This window comes from Babylonia areolata, chromosome 21 (genome assembly GCF_041734735.1).
Source record: "Babylonia areolata isolate BAREFJ2019XMU chromosome 21, ASM4173473v1, whole genome shotgun sequence".
In the NCBI taxonomy this organism is placed as follows: Eukaryota; Metazoa; Mollusca; class Gastropoda; order Neogastropoda; family Buccinidae; genus Babylonia; species Babylonia areolata.
This window is the reverse complement of record NC_134896.1, coordinates 20,973,984-20,994,512: the sequence shown is the minus strand read 5'-3', so window position 1 is coordinate 20,994,512 and position 20,529 is coordinate 20,973,984. Positions and strand designations below refer to the sequence as shown.

At 38.5% G+C, this 20,529-nt stretch overlaps 1 protein-coding gene across 3 annotated transcripts in view; it reads left to right on the top strand.

Moving 5' to 3' along the window:
- LOC143296161 (poly [ADP-ribose] polymerase tankyrase-like) overlaps positions 1-20,529 on the top strand; it is a 73,996-nt gene that overhangs the window by 14,503 nt on the left and 38,964 nt on the right. For all 3 annotated transcript variants that reach the window (XM_076607970.1, XM_076607969.1, XM_076607968.1), the window contains 13 exons: positions 857-977; positions 3,061-3,175; positions 3,585-3,754; positions 5,965-6,052; positions 11,099-11,242; positions 12,545-12,667; positions 13,368-13,448; positions 14,887-15,050; positions 15,429-15,541; positions 15,962-16,068; positions 16,954-17,110; positions 18,765-18,976; positions 19,644-19,743. In XM_076607970.1, the coding sequence (XP_076464085.1) occupies positions 857-977; positions 3,061-3,175; positions 3,585-3,754; positions 5,965-6,052; positions 11,099-11,242; positions 12,545-12,667; positions 13,368-13,448; positions 14,887-15,050; positions 15,429-15,541; positions 15,962-16,068; positions 16,954-17,110; positions 18,765-18,976; positions 19,644-19,743 (1,695 nt within the window). The remainder of the gene's footprint in view (positions 1-856; positions 978-3,060; positions 3,176-3,584; positions 3,755-5,964; positions 6,053-11,098; positions 11,243-12,544; positions 12,668-13,367; positions 13,449-14,886; positions 15,051-15,428; positions 15,542-15,961; positions 16,069-16,953; positions 17,111-18,764; positions 18,977-19,643; positions 19,744-20,529) is intronic.

Below are 20,529 nucleotides of genomic sequence, written 5' to 3'. Positions count from 1 at the left end.
TTGTAATAGCAGATAATCTGCTAAGTTTGTGTGATTTTTGCGTGCTGGAAAAATACAGATATCTGTGTTACACAAATTTTTTAATGTATATATCTGAGTTAGCTTATGATGAAGACTAGAGAAGAATCACAGCAGTGAGCAACATGTACAAAGCATATGGAATCTGCTTTCTAGCATGAAAAGGGGTTCCCAGTCTAAATTGTTAAAGTATTCCTGCCCACATTTGCTCCCATCTCATTCCCAATTCCAGAGGGGTAGACCTACTTCCACTGTCAGTGAACCTGTTTGAGAAAGAAAGTAGGCTGGATTAAAACTTCAAGTGTGGATATGTTTTTGATGAAAGTCTCAAAAGCCACGAAAATGCCGTGGAGTGCTATTTGTGTGGCCTACAGAAACAGACTGCAAAGTATGTAGTCAGATTTCCTGGGGAATCATTTTCTGATACAGTTGGCCTTGCAGTACATTGGCTTTCTTGTACTTGCTCCTGTGTGTCTCAAACACATTTGCCTGTAGGCATTTTGTCATGTGACATGCTCAGCTCTAGAACAGCACTCACACTGGTCTTGCTCCTGATTTTGCTGTCAGTGTTCATTTTGGAAAATCATTAGCAAACAACTAAACATCCTGCATTGTTGTGTGAAGATTTTCATAGAAAGAATTCTCAAAAGCATTTAAACATGGCTTTCTATTCTTCTATTCTCCTTTTTTGTATATTGATATTGTTATTATTGTCATTATTTCATTTGGTCATAGAATAAAGTGTCCAATAAATTTGGGCCCTTTGAATTTGGTATTGTTTTTGATTTTGTTCATTGCGCAGATAAAATGATTGAGTAATCACAATATCCTTGTGCAGAAAAAGACAAGAAACGCAAACAGAAGGAGAAGGGAGAAAAGAAGGGCAAAGGACCAGACAGAAACCTCAAACCCAACCCCAAGATCAAAGTTCTGGAGAAAGATCCGTTTTTTGAAGTCAGGTGGGCGTTTGTTATTTACATATATATTCAGTTGATGTGTGTGGAAGGAAAGTTTGGTGGCAACATTTCAAGTTTGGTGCAACCACTTACAGGTCACCTACTGAAGAAAGGTAACTTTTTTTTTTTTTTTTTTTTAAACCCCTAGGCTGCCTGTATGACGAGAAAACTCGTCATGGAAAGCATGTATGCTTCCCTGCCACAATGATGAGATAACTCGTCATTGAAATATTCTGACTTTTCCCTGCTTTGCATTCAGTTCGTTGACAAAAATGCTGGTAGCTTTAGCTTGGGGAATCTTTCTAGATTCTATTCATAGCTAGAAACACCATCTGCGTCATAAGGCAGTCCTTTATTTGAACGTTTTGGTTGGGTTACTGGCCGCAGTCTTTGCCTGGCTCCTCTCCTCGCTCGCTCAACAAAATGTCGGACTGACTCCGTGCTCAAGACATGCGATCGTGACAAACTAAATCAACCAAGATTTCTTTCTTTAGCTGATGCTCAGAAAGAATTGGAGCATAAATTCTAAGGATAAGACAGTGGTGAACATTTATAGGACAATTTGATAGAAAATAAAGGGAGCAATCAAGAGAGTGGCCAAGATGCGACTATCAGTGAGTGATGCCGGCTGTTCAACTCTAGCAGACGACAGGTCACCAAATTTTTAGCAGGACACCGTATGAGCTATTTTCTTGGAACTCGGCCAACGCAGTCTGATGAGAACTGGATGAAGTGACCGTGTGAGAGGGGTGAAGAGGAGGGGGGTGGAGACTGAGGGGGCGTGGCCTCACATCAATATTATCACTTGCAGAAGTCACAATGCATCTATTTCTTTTAAGTTTTTTTTTTATATTGTGGTTGTTCTAGTATGATTTTGTGTGTGCAGATGTCCATTTGTCCAGAAAATGATATTTTTGTGCAAATTACCTGACTAATGTTTGTAATGAACAAGTTGAAAATGTGACAAAAAACAAAACACTGATTTCAAAACAACAGCATGTCACTTAAAATATATAAAATGGGAAAACATCATGTGTTTTGTATTCTTTATTATTCATTTCCCTTTCAGAAAATGTATACTTTTATGGGTCTTTCTCCAATAACAAAGAGCACAGAATTTTTTGAAAATTTATACCCGTTTTTTGGGAAAAAACCCTGGCAAATAGATTTCACTTAAATCTTATTTTCCTGGCAGCGAAAGGGTTAATAAATTTCACTAAGACAGAACCCCAAAGAAAGATAACTTCTATAACTTAAAACAAAAAAAAAGGTTGTGCGGGTAGAACCTCTTCTTGCTATGCATGCATTACTTTGCATGCATGTATGAAGAGAATAAATGTTTTTTAGAAGACATGTTGATCAGTTTGTGGTGATGTCAAAAGAATAGATTAGTATTTATGAGGTTCGAAGATGATGCACGTCACTCCTGTACCTACATTTGGTCCAAGTTTGAAACGTGTGTGTTCACGTGGTTGGCTTTTGATTTTCTAATGTTTGATTTGTTTATTCAGTTACTGTCCTTGATTCAAGTGCCAGGTAATATAGTCTTAGTGAACATCTTGTCATTGGATACATATCAAACTTCGGATTTTAAAGATGGCGTGTTTTAAAAAGATCAGTGTTGTGTCTCTGGAGACTCATACCCTTATACATGTATGGTCTTCTTTTTCTTTCATGGGCTGCAATTCCCACGTTCACTCGTATGTACGCATATGGGCTTTTACGTGTATGACCTTTTTTACCCCATCATGTAGGCAGCCATACTCCGTTTTGGGGGGTGCTGGGTATGTTCTTGTTTCCATAACCCACAGAACGCTGACATGGATTACGGAATTTTTAACGTGTGTATTTGATCTGCTTACATATACACACGAAAGGGGGGTCAGGCACAAGCAGGTCAACACATATGTTGACCTGGGAGATCGGAAAAATCTGCACCCTTTACCCACCAGGTGCTGTAACCGAGATTCAAACCCACGACCCTCTGATTGAAAGTCCAACACTTTAGTATAACCACTCGGCTATTGGACCCGTCATGTATGGTATAAAAACTTATTTATTCTCCTGAATGTTCTGACTGTTACAGAGACAAAGGTCCATTCATCTCCGTCCCCATTCAGACCAAGCAGGCATTCTCTGCAGTGTCAACAGGAAACATGGACATGCTGAAGGAGCTGATTGACAGCGAAAATGTTTTCCGGGTAAGTTTTTCCTGTCTGCTCTTTAGTTGTTTAAAGTTGTCTCTGTCTTACTTCTGGAGTGAAATGGAAATGCCAGCAAGTTTGTGATAGCAGAACATTGTACGTGTGCCTGAAAAAATTATTCTTATGGTCTTGTTTCTTTTCTCATTCTTTTTCTTCTGTAAATAACAAGAGTTTTATGCAGAGTGTGTTCATAGATTCTGGAAAAGTAGAGGTGACAGTGTGTTTTATTTTTGGTGAAGTATTTCTGTGTTCATTCATCTGAGGTTTAAGAAGCTTAACTGCTTCATCAAGAAGTTTTTATTGTTTTTGTTTTTCATAGACAGAACAAACAAACAAAAAGCACACGCATGCATGCACCCATACACAGATGGTGAAATTCATGTTGGTAAGTTGGTTGGTTGTGCAGTTGGACGTAACAAGATCCCCTGGTATCAAGGACACACCTCTCGAGTACGCTTTGAGGAAGAATGCTGTTGACTTAATGGAAGCTCTTGTCACTGATGTGCTGGAACAGAAGAATCCTCGCCTGAAGAAAGGTCCTCCTGTCATGTTGATGCAAGCCACAGGCACTGGGAGGTGAGTATTGGAATTGTCTTTTCATGACATTGTTTGTTATCGTACTTTTGGCAAATGGTGGTATGTTTGAACATTTCAGGCAAATCATTGGTGGTGGTGGTGGAGACACGATATTCTTAGGTTTATGTTATGTCACAATAAACATACACAAATCTTGAAGGGAAAAAGGGGTGGGGGCATAAATTTATAACCCCTATTAGCCAATGATTTCTTGCAGTCCCACATTTCTCCATCTTTGAGTAGGAGAAATCGTGGGATTGCAAGAAAGTGTGGTCGTTCCCCTTCCACATTTTCTTTCAATTGCAAGAAAGTGTTGGAGATGCCCCTAAGCTTTCTCATAATGTGTGGAAAGTGTGGGAAGTCCCTCTTATTTTTATAAAAAATATTTCCTTTATCATGAGAGTTGGTTTCTTCTTTTCCCAATGCAAATCTTAGAGAAAAAGAAAAGTTAAAGAGGAGGATGACAGTGATGATGATCATGATAATGACAATGGTGTTTGCGAAGACACTGAAACTTAAATCTATTTATTTCTTTCACACAAGATGGATCATTGCAATGTGCTCACCTAAACTTCATCATCGGAATCAATAGCAGACAACAAAATTAAAGCAATGTTTAACACTCAATCAGAAATATAATTTACCAAGACTTGAACCAAATCTTTCCCAAGGGATATTGGGAATGATATTGAAATGGTTCAACTTCCTACATAAATACGACAGAAAAAGGTGTTTCACAATGCTTTAATCTCATGTAAGGAGCTTGACAACGGGACCAAATAAAAGTTTTGTTTGTTGTGATGCAGTCTTTTCTATCACATTTAGAATTTATTTAGAATGTTCATTCTTTTCATGCTTATTCACATGTTCATCTGTTTCTGTCAGTTTCAGAGAAGACACTCAGAACATGAAAAAAAATTTTTTTTAAATGAAAGAAGAACAAATCAACCAGCCAAGCAGACAAAAGGAAACACATACACACATGGACACACACACTCACACTCCACTCCCTCACACACATGTACATGCACACATTTTTTTAAACCAATACCATGCCATCACCGTCTTCACTAATGTCATCATTATTATCATGTTTGTCATTGTCATCGTCCCCATCTTTCTCTTTTTCTTGTCTCTCTCTTAAATGTTATCTAAGATTTGTGTTGTTAAAAGACAAGAAAGCAACCGTGATGACAAAGGAAATGTTTTTGATAAAAAGAAGGTGCGCCCTCCACACTTTCTCACAATTGAGAGAAAACGTTGGAGGTGGGTGCCCATTTTCTTGCAATCCTACAATTTCTCTCACTTTTGGAGAAATCATAGTGGTCACCCCCATGATTTCTCCCAGTGTGAGAGAAATCGTGGGATCGCAAGAAGTCATGGGTTAACAACCCCACATACGCCCATTAAAAATTGTAAAGTGGGTATCTTACCCTTTATGAGATCAAAATGAGGCTGTGCGCATTACATGTCAAACTACAAACAAGTGCAGTAACATGCACAGACAAAAGCACACAATTTCAGACCACTGCTGTTTAGCTTAGCCTTGAGCATGCATACAGGTTTGGAGGAAGTTTCTGTATTGAGCTGAATGTAGCTGAAGGGAAATGTTAAACAGCAGCGGCTTCAAGTGGCATACCTTTGAGCATAGTCATTGTATTTGTTGTAGCAAAGCCTTTTTGTGCAGTCGTGGGGAAGTATATTTGACTCGTGATGTACAGATACTGATATGAATTGTCAGAGTGAAGCCAAATTTCCTTTTGATTCTTTTTTTTTTCTTTGAGAATTCAGAAATTCCACAGATAGGGAAAAACTAAGAAAATTGGAGGGTTTATTTTGATACGAGTCTGGTAGGTGTTATGTTTTGTCTTGGTGAAGTAATTTCCTTTTCTGTAAATGATTGTGTATTAGCATGATGAAATGATATTTTTGTCAATGGAGAGTAAGAAATGTAATGTTTTTACCAGTTCTTGACATATCTTTCATTGCTGTTTATGACCATAACACTCAGTTTCATTGTGTTTCATTCAGTTTCATCAGTTTCTTTGAAATAACTTACAAGTCTTTGGAATTAAGTTACTGCACATTGATGCCACTTTTTGTACAGGTAAGCTGATTGATGCATTGACTGACAACTTCCAATCATCCTTTCTTTGCTAGAAATGCTTGATGCATAATTTGTGTTCTACTACCTTTCTTTTCCACTTTAGGTATAATCCTGTCTACCTGGGGATTGGAGCTATCCGCGCACTGAATGTTAGTCGAGGCAGCAGGGAGGGAAACAATGCTTTTGCAAAGGTAACATTTTTTAAGTTCATGTTTTGAGTGCTTGTTTGATGCCCTTTCAAGTATTTAGGGAAAGGGTGAAGATGGGTTTGCTTTCATTCCAAGAACACCACTAGTAAAGGGCAGTTCTGTTTAGGGGTGGTTGAGGAAGTAAAAAGGATTGGTGTTTGGTTGTGTTCATGGCATTGGCTTGAAGCATTAGAATGTGGGTATAGACCTTGTTCGTTAGAAAACCGGAAGTCAGTGAAAAGTTCAGCCCCTTCACCTTGGGATGTCCAGATAAGGCAACATGGCGACTGTCCGCTGAAACTGAAAGTGTGCTTGAATCCATGAAAGTTAAAGAACCGAAAGAGTATTTTAAAAAAGAACGGACAACTGACATTTAGCGCGAAAGTTGAACTTGTTCGTCGTGCAAAGATTTTCAATTGTCACGGAACCAGAACCAAGAAGGCGAAGTCAAGTCATTTTCTCAGTGCTGTCATAGAGACATTTCTGCTGTCACAGCGACGTAAACCCCCCGCAGATTTTTAAGAACTGAACTGAAGAAAAAAGTATCGCTCCTGTGCGTGACCCATTCAATCAGATTCTATGAACATTCTAGCATTTCATATTTTTGCTACATAGTATGAGTGAGTGAGTGTGTGTGTGCACGCGCGCACCTTCTAAAAACAGATTTCAGACTTGAGAAAATGGCCATTGCTGTTCCAGTGAATTTGATCTTTTTTCTGGCTTTTCTATCACATGACTTTTTAATACGTATAGTGGGGAGGAGAGTGTTGGAGTTGAGCGCTGCAAATCTGTGGGGAAATGAGTGGTGCAGTTTAGCATGGAAATTGTGGGGAGAAGAGTGGTGGAGCTGTGCATGGAATTTGATTAAAGATAATCATCATCAAGACTGATTCATGTGTGTTTCATCACAGTTGCATTGATGATTAACTGCAAGTAAAGAATGATTTCATCTTATGATGTAGCATGCGTGAATGTCTGCATACAGTACTCACTCATTCATCATTACAAGTGACATGCACTGATAAGTCTCCTGAAGACTCCCAGACATTCAGACACACCAGTCTGGTACAATCAGCTGGCCTGTTTACCCAAAATGGATATGTCTGTATTTTCATCAGGTTAGAATATGTATTTCTTTTATGGAAACTTCTAAGTTCATTGTATCTAACAACTGGCCAAAGGATTAACACATAATACCAGTTTTCTCTTTGATGCCATTTTTTTAGAAACTGGTAGTGCTGTAAATTCTTAGTGTAAATATTTGCATTTATTTACATTTGCATGCCCCACCTCCCACCTTTTATTTCATGTATTATTTTTAATCATATATATATATATATATATATATATATATATATATATATATATTTCATTTGCTTATTGCTTGCTTGTCAAATCTGTACAATCAAATTTGGACTGTTTACAAAATGCAGTGTAAAGAGGTCTGAGTCAAACACAGACTGACTTGAAGAAAATCACTTTGATTAGATATTTTCTTTTAATTTTTTGTATCATTCATTCATACTTAAATGCTAAACAATGAACGATTGTCTAAACAATTTGAGTTATTTATGATGTGAGCACCATTTAGTTTTGGATGTTGTGCATGTGTGTGTGTGTGTGTGTGATATACATCTGTATTGAAGTTCAATGTCTACATTCACAAAGTTTTGATTTTTTTTCCATGATCAGAAAGAAAAAAACAACAACAACTCTGCAGTGAATCTTAACTGCTTTGAACCACACTGCACCCCTCCCCACCCCCCACCTTTCTCCCTCAAAGAGAAGAAGAAAAATCACAGCAACAGTTTCTGAAGTCTTGTTTGAATACACCATATGATCAATGTCATTAGCAAGCAGTGGGTATAAGCTTTGGCTGTTGAAATCAAATTATCTCTTGTATACAAGTGATGTATATATTGCATATAAATCAACATTATATCAGATAACAGTATATAAACAGTTGCAATATTTGTTCACATCAGTATGAAAAAAAAATCTTCCCAAGAAGAAAGCTTAAAAAAAACACCTTCATACACAGATAATAATCTGACTGTCTTACACAATTTGTCAGTACCAATGATCCACCTGAATCAGTCCGCTCTCAACTAACACACACACACTCTACAAATTGACACCCACTTCAGTAACCCCCCTTCAGTCTAAATTTTTGACAAAACAGTCTTCAGGCCCTAATAAGTCATCTTTCACAGTGTCATCAGTGTCAGATTAGTGTAAAGGGGGAAGCAAAGCTGTCAGATCATTACATATTTTCACTTCCAAATTTGTTAAATATTGTAAAATTGCTCAATTTACTGTCAGCGGCACTGGTTTCCACTGCTGATGCAGAAGTAGCAGTGATGTCTTCTTGGACTTGCACATCTGACAGCTGTGACAAAAAAAGAAAAGAATATATAATTATAGCTTGAATGATATGACATTTGTTTTAGTTACACATTTTCAATCAAACTCCATTCAATCCCTAATATGTCAGATCTATTCACTGCATTATGCATGAGCAGAATCTCAAGCCAGTGAGTTGTTTAAATTTGGAACAATAACAATGCTTTCTCTCTCTCTCTCTCTCTCTCTCTCTCTCTCTGTGTGTGTAAACATTCACATTGCGTGTGGAAGTAGCAAGGATCTCACTGTCTCAGTATCATTGTTAGAGCACTTTCTGAAAATGTGCAAGCATTTCCACTTGAAAGAAGTATGTGTTGACAAATGTTGAACAGTGGAAATTCTGTGTCGTGTTTGTTTCAGGAGTACACTAGTCAGTTTTGTACTATGTGTCAGAGATGCATATATCTGTGCTGAATAAATACCACAGCTAAGAATGGGACCAACAAACACACACACACAAATTCCAGTTGAATGATACAACATTGGTGACTGGAAGTTGAAAAAGACCAGTCAGCTGGTGTACTGTAATTCTCCGTTTTAAAGGTTAAATTGTGCTTTTGGATTCAAACATTAGATAAGTGTGTGAGAAATGAAGACAGTTTAATTATCCCTCTTTGAGAAATCAGAACCAAAACATTCTTAGGCTTGGCTGTTGAATTGAAACAAATATATTTTGAAACATAAAAAATGAATATTTGATTCAAAATATCACATACCGTGCTTGTTTTGAAGACCTTGTTCGTGAAAAGTGAAGGAATGAATATCATCGCCACTGAGGGTGCGGTCCTTTTCAATTCATGAAGTGATTCTGACTTCGCCACGCTCTATGCAATCAGTTCGCGGCTGGTATTCGTTGCAATGTCACCTTTTTTCCTTTGAAGTTCGAACAGCGCACACAGTACTTCTTTCCTCCCGTTTTCGCCAGACCCATTCTGAAGCATTTGCACAAATGCAGTCGATGAACTCGCAACTTTCACTTTTAGAGACTCCCCACGAATTCTGTTTCCGGCTTAATCAAGGGCAAATTACTCCAATTTTTTTTTCTAACGAACAAGGTCTATAGGACAAGGATCAAGAACTGGCTTGATATTGATGTTTTGCAATGTATCTGCTCTGTCAAATTTACATGCCTTTTGTGTGTGTGTGTGTTCTCTTCTAGTTTTATGTTTATAGAATTTATCATCTGTGGAAACTGCAGTTTAAGTTTATACTGTGTCTTTTCATTGATCACCTGTCAAATGCTTTGATTCATTTCAAATCAAAACTGTGATTCGTGTTCCGTGTGATACAAGTGCTGTCTGATAAATGATTCACAAATCAGAGCTCATACATTTGCTGCAAGGGGCTGTCATTTTCAGGCTACAGAGGTTTTCATGTGATGGAAAATAATATTTTCAAACAATAGTTTTGTGCCAGAATGGCTGCATGATGTTTTACCTTCATCATAGAAAACGTTCACTTCTGGCACTCAAGATTGTGACGAAGAAAGCGAAGTATGTCTTTGGTACTTCATGAATTGAATTATTATTAAAGTGAAGAAAATGATGAAGAAAGCGGGGAAAAATAATTAGTCTTTCAAGAAAAAGCTGGACGAAACTTCTGTACCCAAAGCGAGTAGGAAAGGCCCAGAGTAAGCACACTATACAGCTTGCCAGTGTTATTTTAGTATTAGGCATGGTGGACTTCATGACTGCTGATGACAATTGGAAATAAAGAAACACATCGGTACAGCGACTGCACCAAAGTCCGCCCAGGCAATCAGAGACTTCTTTTGGAAAGAAAGCAGATTCCAAGCCCTCTACTGAAAATGTAGCTCGATCGGAAATGACCATGGTTGAACTTCTGGCAAAATACATCCTTCCATTCGCAGCTGCTGATGAAATGATTTAAGGCACTCAAGTTGATTTTTTGTTCTTGACCTCTTGTATTTAGGTTGGTGGCCTTGCAATTGAAATTTGGATTCCATTTCCTTCCCTCTGTCTCTCTGTCTTGTGCATTCTGTGTGTGTGTGTGTAACTTATGCTGAGACATGCACACTTTGAAATGGGTATTTGTTGACCACAGTTGAAAAAATGTAGTGCAAGTTATCTACTACTGATAGAAGTCCCCAAACTACTGAAAATTGGCATTTGTGGGATTGAACACTACTGAAGGACATTGTTGGGAGTAGGTAAGCCTGGTAAAGGATGGAGATTTTTCCAGTCACTCAGTTCAACAGATGTGTAGACCTGCTATTGCCTGATCCCTGTTAGTGCGTACATGCAGGCAGATCAAAGATGCACATTAAATATCCCATAAAAGATAGCAGCATTCAGTAGGTTATGGAAATAAGAAAATAGCCAGCATACCCCCCCCATCCCCCAACCCCCTCCCCACCTCATCCCCCTTTCAGTAAAAAGGAGTACAACTACCTACATGGCAGGAGTAAAATGGTCATGCATGTTAGAGCCCACTTATATGTAACATACAAATGAATGTGCGAGTCGCAGCCTACATACAAAGTTCTGTGTGTTAAGTGTTCTCAAGAGTGTATCAGATCATGTGTTGTTTTTTGTTTTGTTTGGGTTTTTGTGTGTGTGTGTGTTTTTGTTTTTGTTTTTTTAATCAGAGGATGACTTTAAAGTGGCATACTTATTGTGTTTACAGGATGATCAGGAATATGGTAGTTCTCATGGTGACTACATCCAAAGAGCGATAGAATTGGGAGTGAGTCCTGCCACCCTGGATCGTCTGATAGCCAGCATCACAGCAGCAATTTCAACTAAAACATACAACGGAAGGGATGAAGTGGTGAGATTAGTTCCTTTGTTTGCATTCTTAGGTTAGATACAGAAAAGAACTAAGTCTGTTTTTGTTTTTTTTGCAGTATAACTGTTGCATGGAGTTCGCCTCCTGCTCTTCCTTTCTCTCTCTCTGTCTCTCTCTCTCAGCTTTTCTGTGTCTTTCTCTGAGTGTGTATGTGTTGTGTCTCTCAGACATGCTTGTCCATATGACAAGAGCACATTTCTTTTTTCTCACATTTTGCTGAACTATTAGAATTACAGCTCAAATGGATGTCTATATTAAATGATAGAGAATATGTAAATGCAGACAAATGTATGGAGAATTTTTATTCATTAGTGACATTTACAATGGTAGCCTGAAACCAAGAGTTGTCTTGGTGAATCAAAGTGATTCACTTGGTATTGATGCTTGGCCAATAAGTGATGACTCTCACTTGATCTTGATGTGTTGACACTGGGGTTGGGCCATTACATTCGATCACAACATGCCACATCAGATCATCTTTTGGTTAATCTCATAGTCAGTTTTGATAATGTTGTTAGATAGCTTGAAATAATGGTGGCTTAAATTTCATAACCATTTGTTCAAAAAGTTTAACTTGATTGTGCTTGCAGTATGCTGATTTCTTTGGCAGTGCATTTTTTTTTTTTTTTTTTTTTGTATTGTTTAGCAAGAGGTAAATAGTTCTGGTATGCACATGCCTATTTGTGAAATCTATACCACCTATTCACTTCAGCAGTGTCAACATTTCTCAGAGTTTCTGTTGTCTTCCCTCAGTTGGTGTTTGTGTCCACATGCAGGTATATGTGTAAGAAGGAATGAAAAATATCCTCCCAACGCAACTCATTTCTGTTAGCTTGCTTTGTTTTTCATGTTTCTCTTTTCTCCCTCCATTTTTCCATTTCTTTTTTCCTCATTTTTTTTCTTCTACACATGTATTTCTCCTTTCACCTGCTTATTTTTTTCTTTCCCCCATTTTATTCTTTGTATTGCTTTATCAGTTTTATGTCCTTCATAAAACCTTATGTATAGGTTTCTTGTTGGTCATTGACATGTACAAGGTTGAAATAATCCATTGATGCGACAGCAAGCTGGTCACTTGACTTGTTGATTTTTCAGAATGTTTGTCATGCTATACAGTCATGCAGATTTTCTTCATTCTCATGCAGAACAATCATGACTGTAGTTTTGAATTCTGAAAAAAATATAATTATGACATTGTCCTTTATAGGTGTGGGGCAGCAGGCAAAGGTGAGGTGAAATTTAGGGGTGTTTGAGTTAGACTGATTAACCATGTTCTTTTTTTAGATGGAGCGCTGCTTTGAAAACATCCACTTGGCTATAGAAAATGGCCATAGGGATGTCGCTGCCAAACTGGTGTCGGAGGCTGTGAGAGTTGGTGGCTACGGGTTCAATTTCCTTCATGATGAGGTAAATTAGATGGATTATTTTTTTGTCTTCCAGTTGCACTTGGATGTATGTACCTTGTGAGAGAGAAGCCTGGTTTTTGTGTGTGTGTGTGTGTGTTCCTTTTTTTGTGTGTTTATGCTAATACATATAAATTCAGATTTTTTAAAAACTTGTTTCTCTTTCAAGATATCTGCTCCACAGTATTTCTTTCTTTTGAAATGAATATATTTTTCCTTTGTTAAATTAAGTGGGTATCACAGTAGTCTTTTAGACTCTGTTTCTTACGGTTGTGTGTATGTGTGTTTCAATGCTAAGTAAATTTGAGTATTTGAACATGAAAGAAGTCACCTGTGTCACAACCAAAATAGTTATTTTTGTTGAGTAATTTAGATGTACTGTTTTTATTCACTATGAGTTTACAAATTCTGATTGCACAGTGGATTGTGAGAAATTGTCCAAGTATGATTATTAAATGATATTCCTACATGAATATATTTGTAGTAGCTATGGGTGTAAGGCTGTCAGTTTTGTGAATTATTAAAATGTAAGGTAATGATAAGTTCATTCTCACTTTTGATTTGCTTGTTTGTAGACTTGTCAGTGCTACTCAGTTCTAACTTTTTACATAATTATGTATGCGTGACCATTTAAACTTTATGTTTGCTTCTGATTGTTATTTACATATGAGTGACTGACTGTTTATTGATGGTATGTTTAATAGGTCTTACGGTTTGAGAATGAAGATCTACGACCACAGATCTTGGGGGCATCTGTAAGAAAGAAGCCATATGACAACAAAGCGGTATGAACTTCTTTTCAGTCATATCTGAATACCAGTTTCATTGATGGTATAATTCAGTGACATGGAATTTATTGCTTATTTATTGCTGAGCCCTTGGAAAAACACATCTGTCTTTTCTCTTGAAAGTGGAGAAACATTATTTGTGAGTATGCGTGTTTGTATTGAAAGATGTACGAGAGCACATAGAAATAAAGGGAATTTTTAACAGTTTCAAAAAGATTATAAAGAGGGAGGGGTGGGGGGGGGGGGCTTGTAAGAAGCTGTTTTGATCAAAATTGTCTTCAGAAAGCATGAAACAAACAAAATAATCAGATGTGGTTTTTCAGCAACTTACAAGAAAGGCTTCTTTTAGTTTTGGTATGCAACTGCCATGTTCACTCTGTATGAGTGGATTTTCATGTGTATGACCGTATTTACTCTGCCATAAGGTAGCTATGCTCATGTTCAGGGGGGTGCATGCTGGGAATGTTTGAGTTAACCTATGAACACTTACATGAATTATGGGATCTTTGATATGACATGAGTATTTGATCTTCATTTAGATACAAAGGTGTTCAGGCACATCCCTTGATCTGGAAGATAGAGAATTTTCTGCCATCCTTGAATCATCAGATGCTTTGACTGGGACTTGAAGTTGAAATTTTCATGTGCTTACATAGGTTTTTTTTTTTTTACAATGACTTAAAACTGGGTTTTCGTATTACAAAAGAGTTGTCAAAAAGAAAAAGTGTGACATTGCAGTCATTATAGTTAACTTTACCAGTAGTTCCTGCTGTAGCTAGCATGTTGTAAATATTTAGCATTCCCTCAACCATAATTCACCTTAATTATGTTTATGATAGCTTACATATGGCAAGTAATTCGTGTAAGTAATATCCATTTTATATTACAAGTATTCAGTTATCAGGGTTACACTGAAAATAAAGTTGAAGTACCAGATAATATCTCCAGTGGAGGTGTGCATAATAGCAATATTCAGTGTTCACTGTTGCTTCATAATAAAATTTTAATATAAACTTATTAAGCCATCAGTATGAAATCAGCTCCCATAAAATGTTTGTGAGAGATCAGATGTCACAATTATCCACCAGTGGTTTTGAAGTTAACATACCAAGAATGTTAGGTTTACTTTGACATGTTTTATTCTATTGATCATAAGTGTCATGTGAGTTCTGTTGGGGTATCATGTTATGAAGACTTAGGAGGAGTTAGAGGAGTTGTTTTCAAAGGTTTGGGAGGAGGCCTACATGTGTGTTGGAAAGTGTGGATGTTTTTCTGATATTTCTTGAAGCCAAAGATTCTTTGTTCTTTTTAGTACAGTTGTGATTTATCAATTCAATCTTCAGCCTTCAAGTGAGGGGTGAATTTAGTTTGGATGTGTTTCGTGGTCTTCATGTTCTCTGCTGTCTGATAGTTGACGTTGGCATGGTGTTGACAGATCAGCCCGATGCACTGTTCGGCCATCAACCCCAACGTGAAGTACCTAAAGCGACTTCTGGATGTGGAGCCTGACATCAACCTCATGGACCGCGCCAACAGGAGGCCCATTCACTTCGCAGCTGCCTGCTCAGGGACCAAACCCCTGGAGTTTCTCCTCTCAAAGTCAGTTGCTTTTCTGTTTTGCTTTTGTGTTTACTGTTTTGCTTTGCTCTGTTGATCTCTGAACTGACTCAAAGCAGTATCTGATTGATTTGATTGTTTTCATTGGGTTTAGTTTATTTATTGATTCACAATAAACACTTTTCAACCAGATGTAAAGGACATTTTGATCGCTACTGTTTTTTTTTTTTTTACTTTGGACAGGTCTAACACTGGTATTTATTACAGGTATATATCACAGGTTTGAGTTGTATTGCTAATGTTGTAGACTGTATCTTTGTTGTAAGTGAAATGAAAAGGAAGCACAGTCATTGTTTTCGCAGTTGTTAACTGTGTGCTTGTTTCTTTTTTTAAGTCTGTGACTTTTGTGTTTGTTGACAGGGGAGCCATTATTACAGATATCGACAAACAGGGTAACTTGCCTCTGCACAGAGCCTGTGCCACTGGGCGAGCCCACAACGTCACGGTTCTTCTCAAACATTCTGAGGCAACCAGTAAGTTTGTGAGCTAAGGTTTGCAGCTTGTCTTACTTATGTAAACCTTCCACTCAACACCAGCCTGTTAATTGATATGTATTCCTTAAATGTAATGTGATGGTAGTGGTAATGTGATTGAGTTAAACTTCATGGCAAGTGCACCTATCCAGATATTTTAGAAAATGTATTCTCTGCGAACTGATATTTTGCATAGAAGAAAACCTGTAGTGGCTCTTGTTCTAATGATTCATTTTAAGCTTGTCAGAGGTTGTTGCTTTATGATTCATTGTAAGCTTGTTAGAGCTTGTTATTTTAAAGCGGTTTTTACCTTTTATACTAAGGTTGCTGGATACTGTGGCATAGTAATTTTTGTTGTTGTTTTTATGTTAGGAAGATTGTGATGAAAGGTGGTTTTTTTTTCATATTTCTTTTGCCCAGAGAGTGAAAGTGATGCCACAATCAGCAAATGGGGCGTTGGAGGCATCAACCGTGGCAACCGCAATTCCTTCTGCCCTATCCATCTAGCCGTCATGAATGGACACATGGTTGGTTTGATACAACCTTTCTCATGTAGCTGGGGGGAAAATGTTTTTTTGTAGCTATGATTGCTTTCTTACTTTTTGAATGGATCATGGTTTATTTGTGTGGAGAAAAGAAAGAGATGATATTGTGTTGTGCATTCGTACACTTTGATACTCTTCTTTTTCTTCTTCATTTAAACAGTGACTCCCACGTTCACTCATACATGAGTGGGCTTTTATGTGTATAACCTTTTTATCACCCCATTCCCCGGGCTTGTAAGCAGTCACACTCGGGGAGTGGAGGGGCGGGGGGGGGCCTTTGTATTCTTATAAGCATGTTTGCATGCTTTAATCAAATTCAGTAGCTTAAGTTATGTACTGTATATACAGACACTTATTTAATTACACAAACCTGACCGTGACCCACTAGTGCAGACTCCGGCAGGGCTCTGAATCCTGTCCTGTGCAAACTACTACCCGCCTATGCGGAGAAAACGAAAGTAGCTACGGCTGATAACCTCCCGAAGTAGGTTACCTTCCCTTTGCATCCCTGACTCACCACAACACTATTCTTTGTGTTTCTCTGCCTATCTGTCTCTTGCAAACATGCTCACAACGATCAGAGGCATAAGGGTTTACTCTGGAATGCGACTTAAAACAATACAAAAGATCCATCTGAATGTGTGGGCACATAACTGTGGACAAAGCTAGTCATGATCTATGGATAAATCCTATTGAAAGTCAAAAGGGCTAAGTAAGCGATATCTGTTTTATTCTCAATTTAAAAAAAAAAAAAAAAAAAAAAAAAAGAGCATGTCTTGCCTGCTTGTTTCAGGTTTTTCGAGTGTAGAGTTTGTCCCGTTCGGGCGCTCAGTGTTGTTGACATAACCTTTATCCTCTGACCTGCAGGAGGTGCTGAAGGTTCTGCTGAAGAACGAGGTGAACGTGAACAAGCAGCTGTCGGCGTCTAGGGACAAGATGACGCCCCTCATGCTGGCTGCACAGCGGGGCTGTCTGGACATGGTGCGCCTCCTGGTGCAGAGTGGGGCGTCCATAGAGCTGCTGGGTATGCAGGGGTTGTCTTATATGTAGTCCTTGAGGGTGTGGGTTCAAATCCTACTCTCGCCCTTTCTCCCAAGTTTGACTGGAAAAGCCGACTGAGTGTCTAGTCTTTCGGATGAGACGAGAAACCAAAGTCCCGTGTGCATCACGCAGTTGGCACTTTGAAAAAGAACCCATGGCAATGAGAGTGTTGTCCTCTGGCAAATTTATGTATAAAGAAATCCACTCTGATAGGTACACAAATATGTATAAGCATGCACTCATGGCCTGACAAGCGCGTTGGGTTATGCTGCAGTCAGGCATCTGCCTAGCAGATGTGTAGCATATATGGATTTGTCCAAATGCAGTGACGCCTCCTTGAGAAACTGAATTGTATTGAATGATGTTGTATTACTCTTTTGTATTCTATTTGTATTGTATTACTTGTTTGTCACAAACATATTTCTCTGTGTGAAATTCGGTTTGCTGTCCGCCAAGGAGTGTGTTGCCACAGTATAGTATTGTGTCACTCGTAACGGATTCCTGTATGTGAAATGTGGGCTGCTGTCCCCCAAGGAGTGTGTTGCCATAGTATTATATTGTGTCACTGGTTACGGATTCCTGTGTGTGAAATGTGGGCTGCTGTCCCCCAAGGAGTGTGTTGCCATAGTATTATATTGTGTCACTGGTTACAGATTCCTGTGTGTGAAATTCGGGCTGCTGTCCCCCAAGGAGTGTGTTGCCATAGTATAATATTGTGTCACTGGTTATGGATTCCTGTGTGTGTGTGTGTGGGGGGGGGGGGTCTGGGGTCTGCAAGTGTATTTGTTTTGTTTTTTTAATTAAAAAATTACATTCTACCAGGAACAATCCTTTTGTTGCTGTGGGTTCTTTTACATGCACAAAGTGCATGTTACACTTGGGACCTTGGTTTATTGTCTGATCAGAATAACTAGCTTCCGGACCACCACTCAAGCTTTAGCAGTGGGGAAGAAAATTCTGGAGAGAGTGGGATTTGATCTGTTGCCCGCATATTGTTGCACTTCCAGTGTGTGCGCGTTACTGCTAGGACAGCAATCCACTTGTCATCGCCTGGGTTTTCTGTGTTCAGGCTGTAGGAAAGTGAAGGATATTCTGTAGTAACCGTTGATGGTTTGTTATATCCACTTGTAATAGGTAGTTATAGTTGTGTCATTTGTTATAGGCTTAAGTCTTTTGTACATGTTTAGTTTGACAATCTGACTAATCATCAGTTGTGGGTTGTGTGTATGTGTTTTCTATTCGAAATTCTTCTTTCGTGGTTAAAACACATACACTGAAAAGACTAATACTTTTACTTTGGTATAAATTTTCATTGGATAGGGAAACAAATTCACATTTTTCTTACAGTGTTGATGTCGAAGAATATTCTTTTTTAACCTATTTTAGTACAGGCTTGACAGAGCTTTATGCTAAAGACAATATATGTTCACCACAGACCTAACCATGGCATTGATTTTGAAGTATTTCAACACAAATTTGATTGAGTGATATCTGGACAAATAACCACAGACTTATATACCTGGTTTTGACTGATTGTTATATTCCACTACACATAAGCCAGAGTGTTTACTATTCACACACGTATAAGGACTCGACAGGCACCGTTACTTTAACAAACAACTACTTGTGCATTGCAGACAAACTGAAGCGTTCAGCTTTGACCCATGCTGTCATCAATGGCAACACCAATGTGGCCAGTTACCTCCTGTACCTGGGCGCTGACCCAGACCGCAAGGATTCCTCGGGTAACTCCCTGGTCCACTACGCTGCTGCATATGGGTGGTACCACTGTCTCAAGCTGCTCATCAAGGACGCTGGTGCAAAGTACAACGTGGATAATGACTGGAAGGTAAAGGTGTTCTAATGAAGTAATGTCAAGTGGAAATGCAAGCAAACCACTTTTTTGTCAAATAGTGTACTGTCTCGTGTGAATGGTTTAATGTGGTGTTGTCTGTTAAGCCTTTCACTTCTGACTGCAGATATATCCACGGCTGAGGGGTATCTGCATTATCAACTGTCAAGCCACTTATTTGCATACACTTACTTCCTTGCAAATTGCAGCTACCTTGATGAATGTTCAAAGCAAAATCTCAGCAAGTTTTGGCTGTATTTTGATGCAGTCTTTGCGTTTTGTAAAGCAAAAAGCTGTTGAGCATGTCAACATGGCTGCCAGGACGTACCTTACAGAAGAGTTGGGAAGAATTTTGATTTTCAGCATAACGTTGAGAATATCAATTCATAAGCGTGATAGAAAATGAAAGTGATGTTGTTGAACAAATGAAGTGATTCTGGTTATCCTGATGGAATACATGCTACGGAGAACCGTGTTCAAAGTGGGTATGGAAAAAACCCAGTATTTTAGCTTGAAACCTTCATTTTTGGGTTGCGAACAGGGAATATACCAAGGAACTTCTGTATTGTCTTTTTTGCCACATGGTTAGTACACCAAGGAATTCCTTTTTTTGTTTTGTTTTTATTTTCATACTAAAGTCCATATGACTTTGTGCTGGTTACAGACCACCCCGCTGGCCATTGCCTTTTTGAAGGGTCACCCAGGCATTGTGGATTACCTGCTGAACCTGCCAGAGACTGACATTAACTTCAGAGATGACAAAGGTGAGCAGCCATAGGTTCATGTTTTTGTTTCCACTCCCTGTCATGGTTGTTCGGTCAAGAGTTTAAGTATACTCCTGTTTCAAGTCCTGAATAATTGAAAATTTTGTATTTTATTTCGTCCTCTGTTTTTCTCTTCTTTTTCTGTCAGAGGAGAGGGTTGGGGGAGGGGAGGGTGTACTGTAAACTGTTGTTTATCACTAATTTTGAACACTAATAATTGATCAGGAATTGCATGTGATTTGTCATGCAATTTGGATTGTAGGTTTGATTTAGTGTTGGGGTTGATTCAGAAGTTTGTATCAAACTAGTTTGAAGATGTGCTGTTGAAGCCGTGATGTTGACCTGAACCTATTGTAATGCTGTCTACTCTGTGATCATCAAGCATGGGATGTGAGCAGTTTGAAGTAGAGTGGTAAAGCACAAAAAGTTAAGATTGAAAAACCAACATAGGAACAGAACAATAAGAGCACTGGAAGGGTGATAAAACACAAAAACTTATGATTAAAAAAAAAATGTGTATGTAAAAAACCAAGATAGGAACTATTAGAGCAATGAAACAGAAACCGATGCATTAGTTTGTCATCAGGACAAAGTTTTTGCCTCACAGTGATATGTATGTATAATAGTCGTGTTCAACAATGACCATCAGAACAGAAGAGGCAACTGCTGTCCCGACTATCTGGGCTTGAATTTGATTATAGTGGAGAGTGTCTTGCCCAGGTTACATCCCCACTCTCTTGGCCAAGAGGGGTTTAGGACAGTCGGTATTTGGGGTGGTTCCCAAAG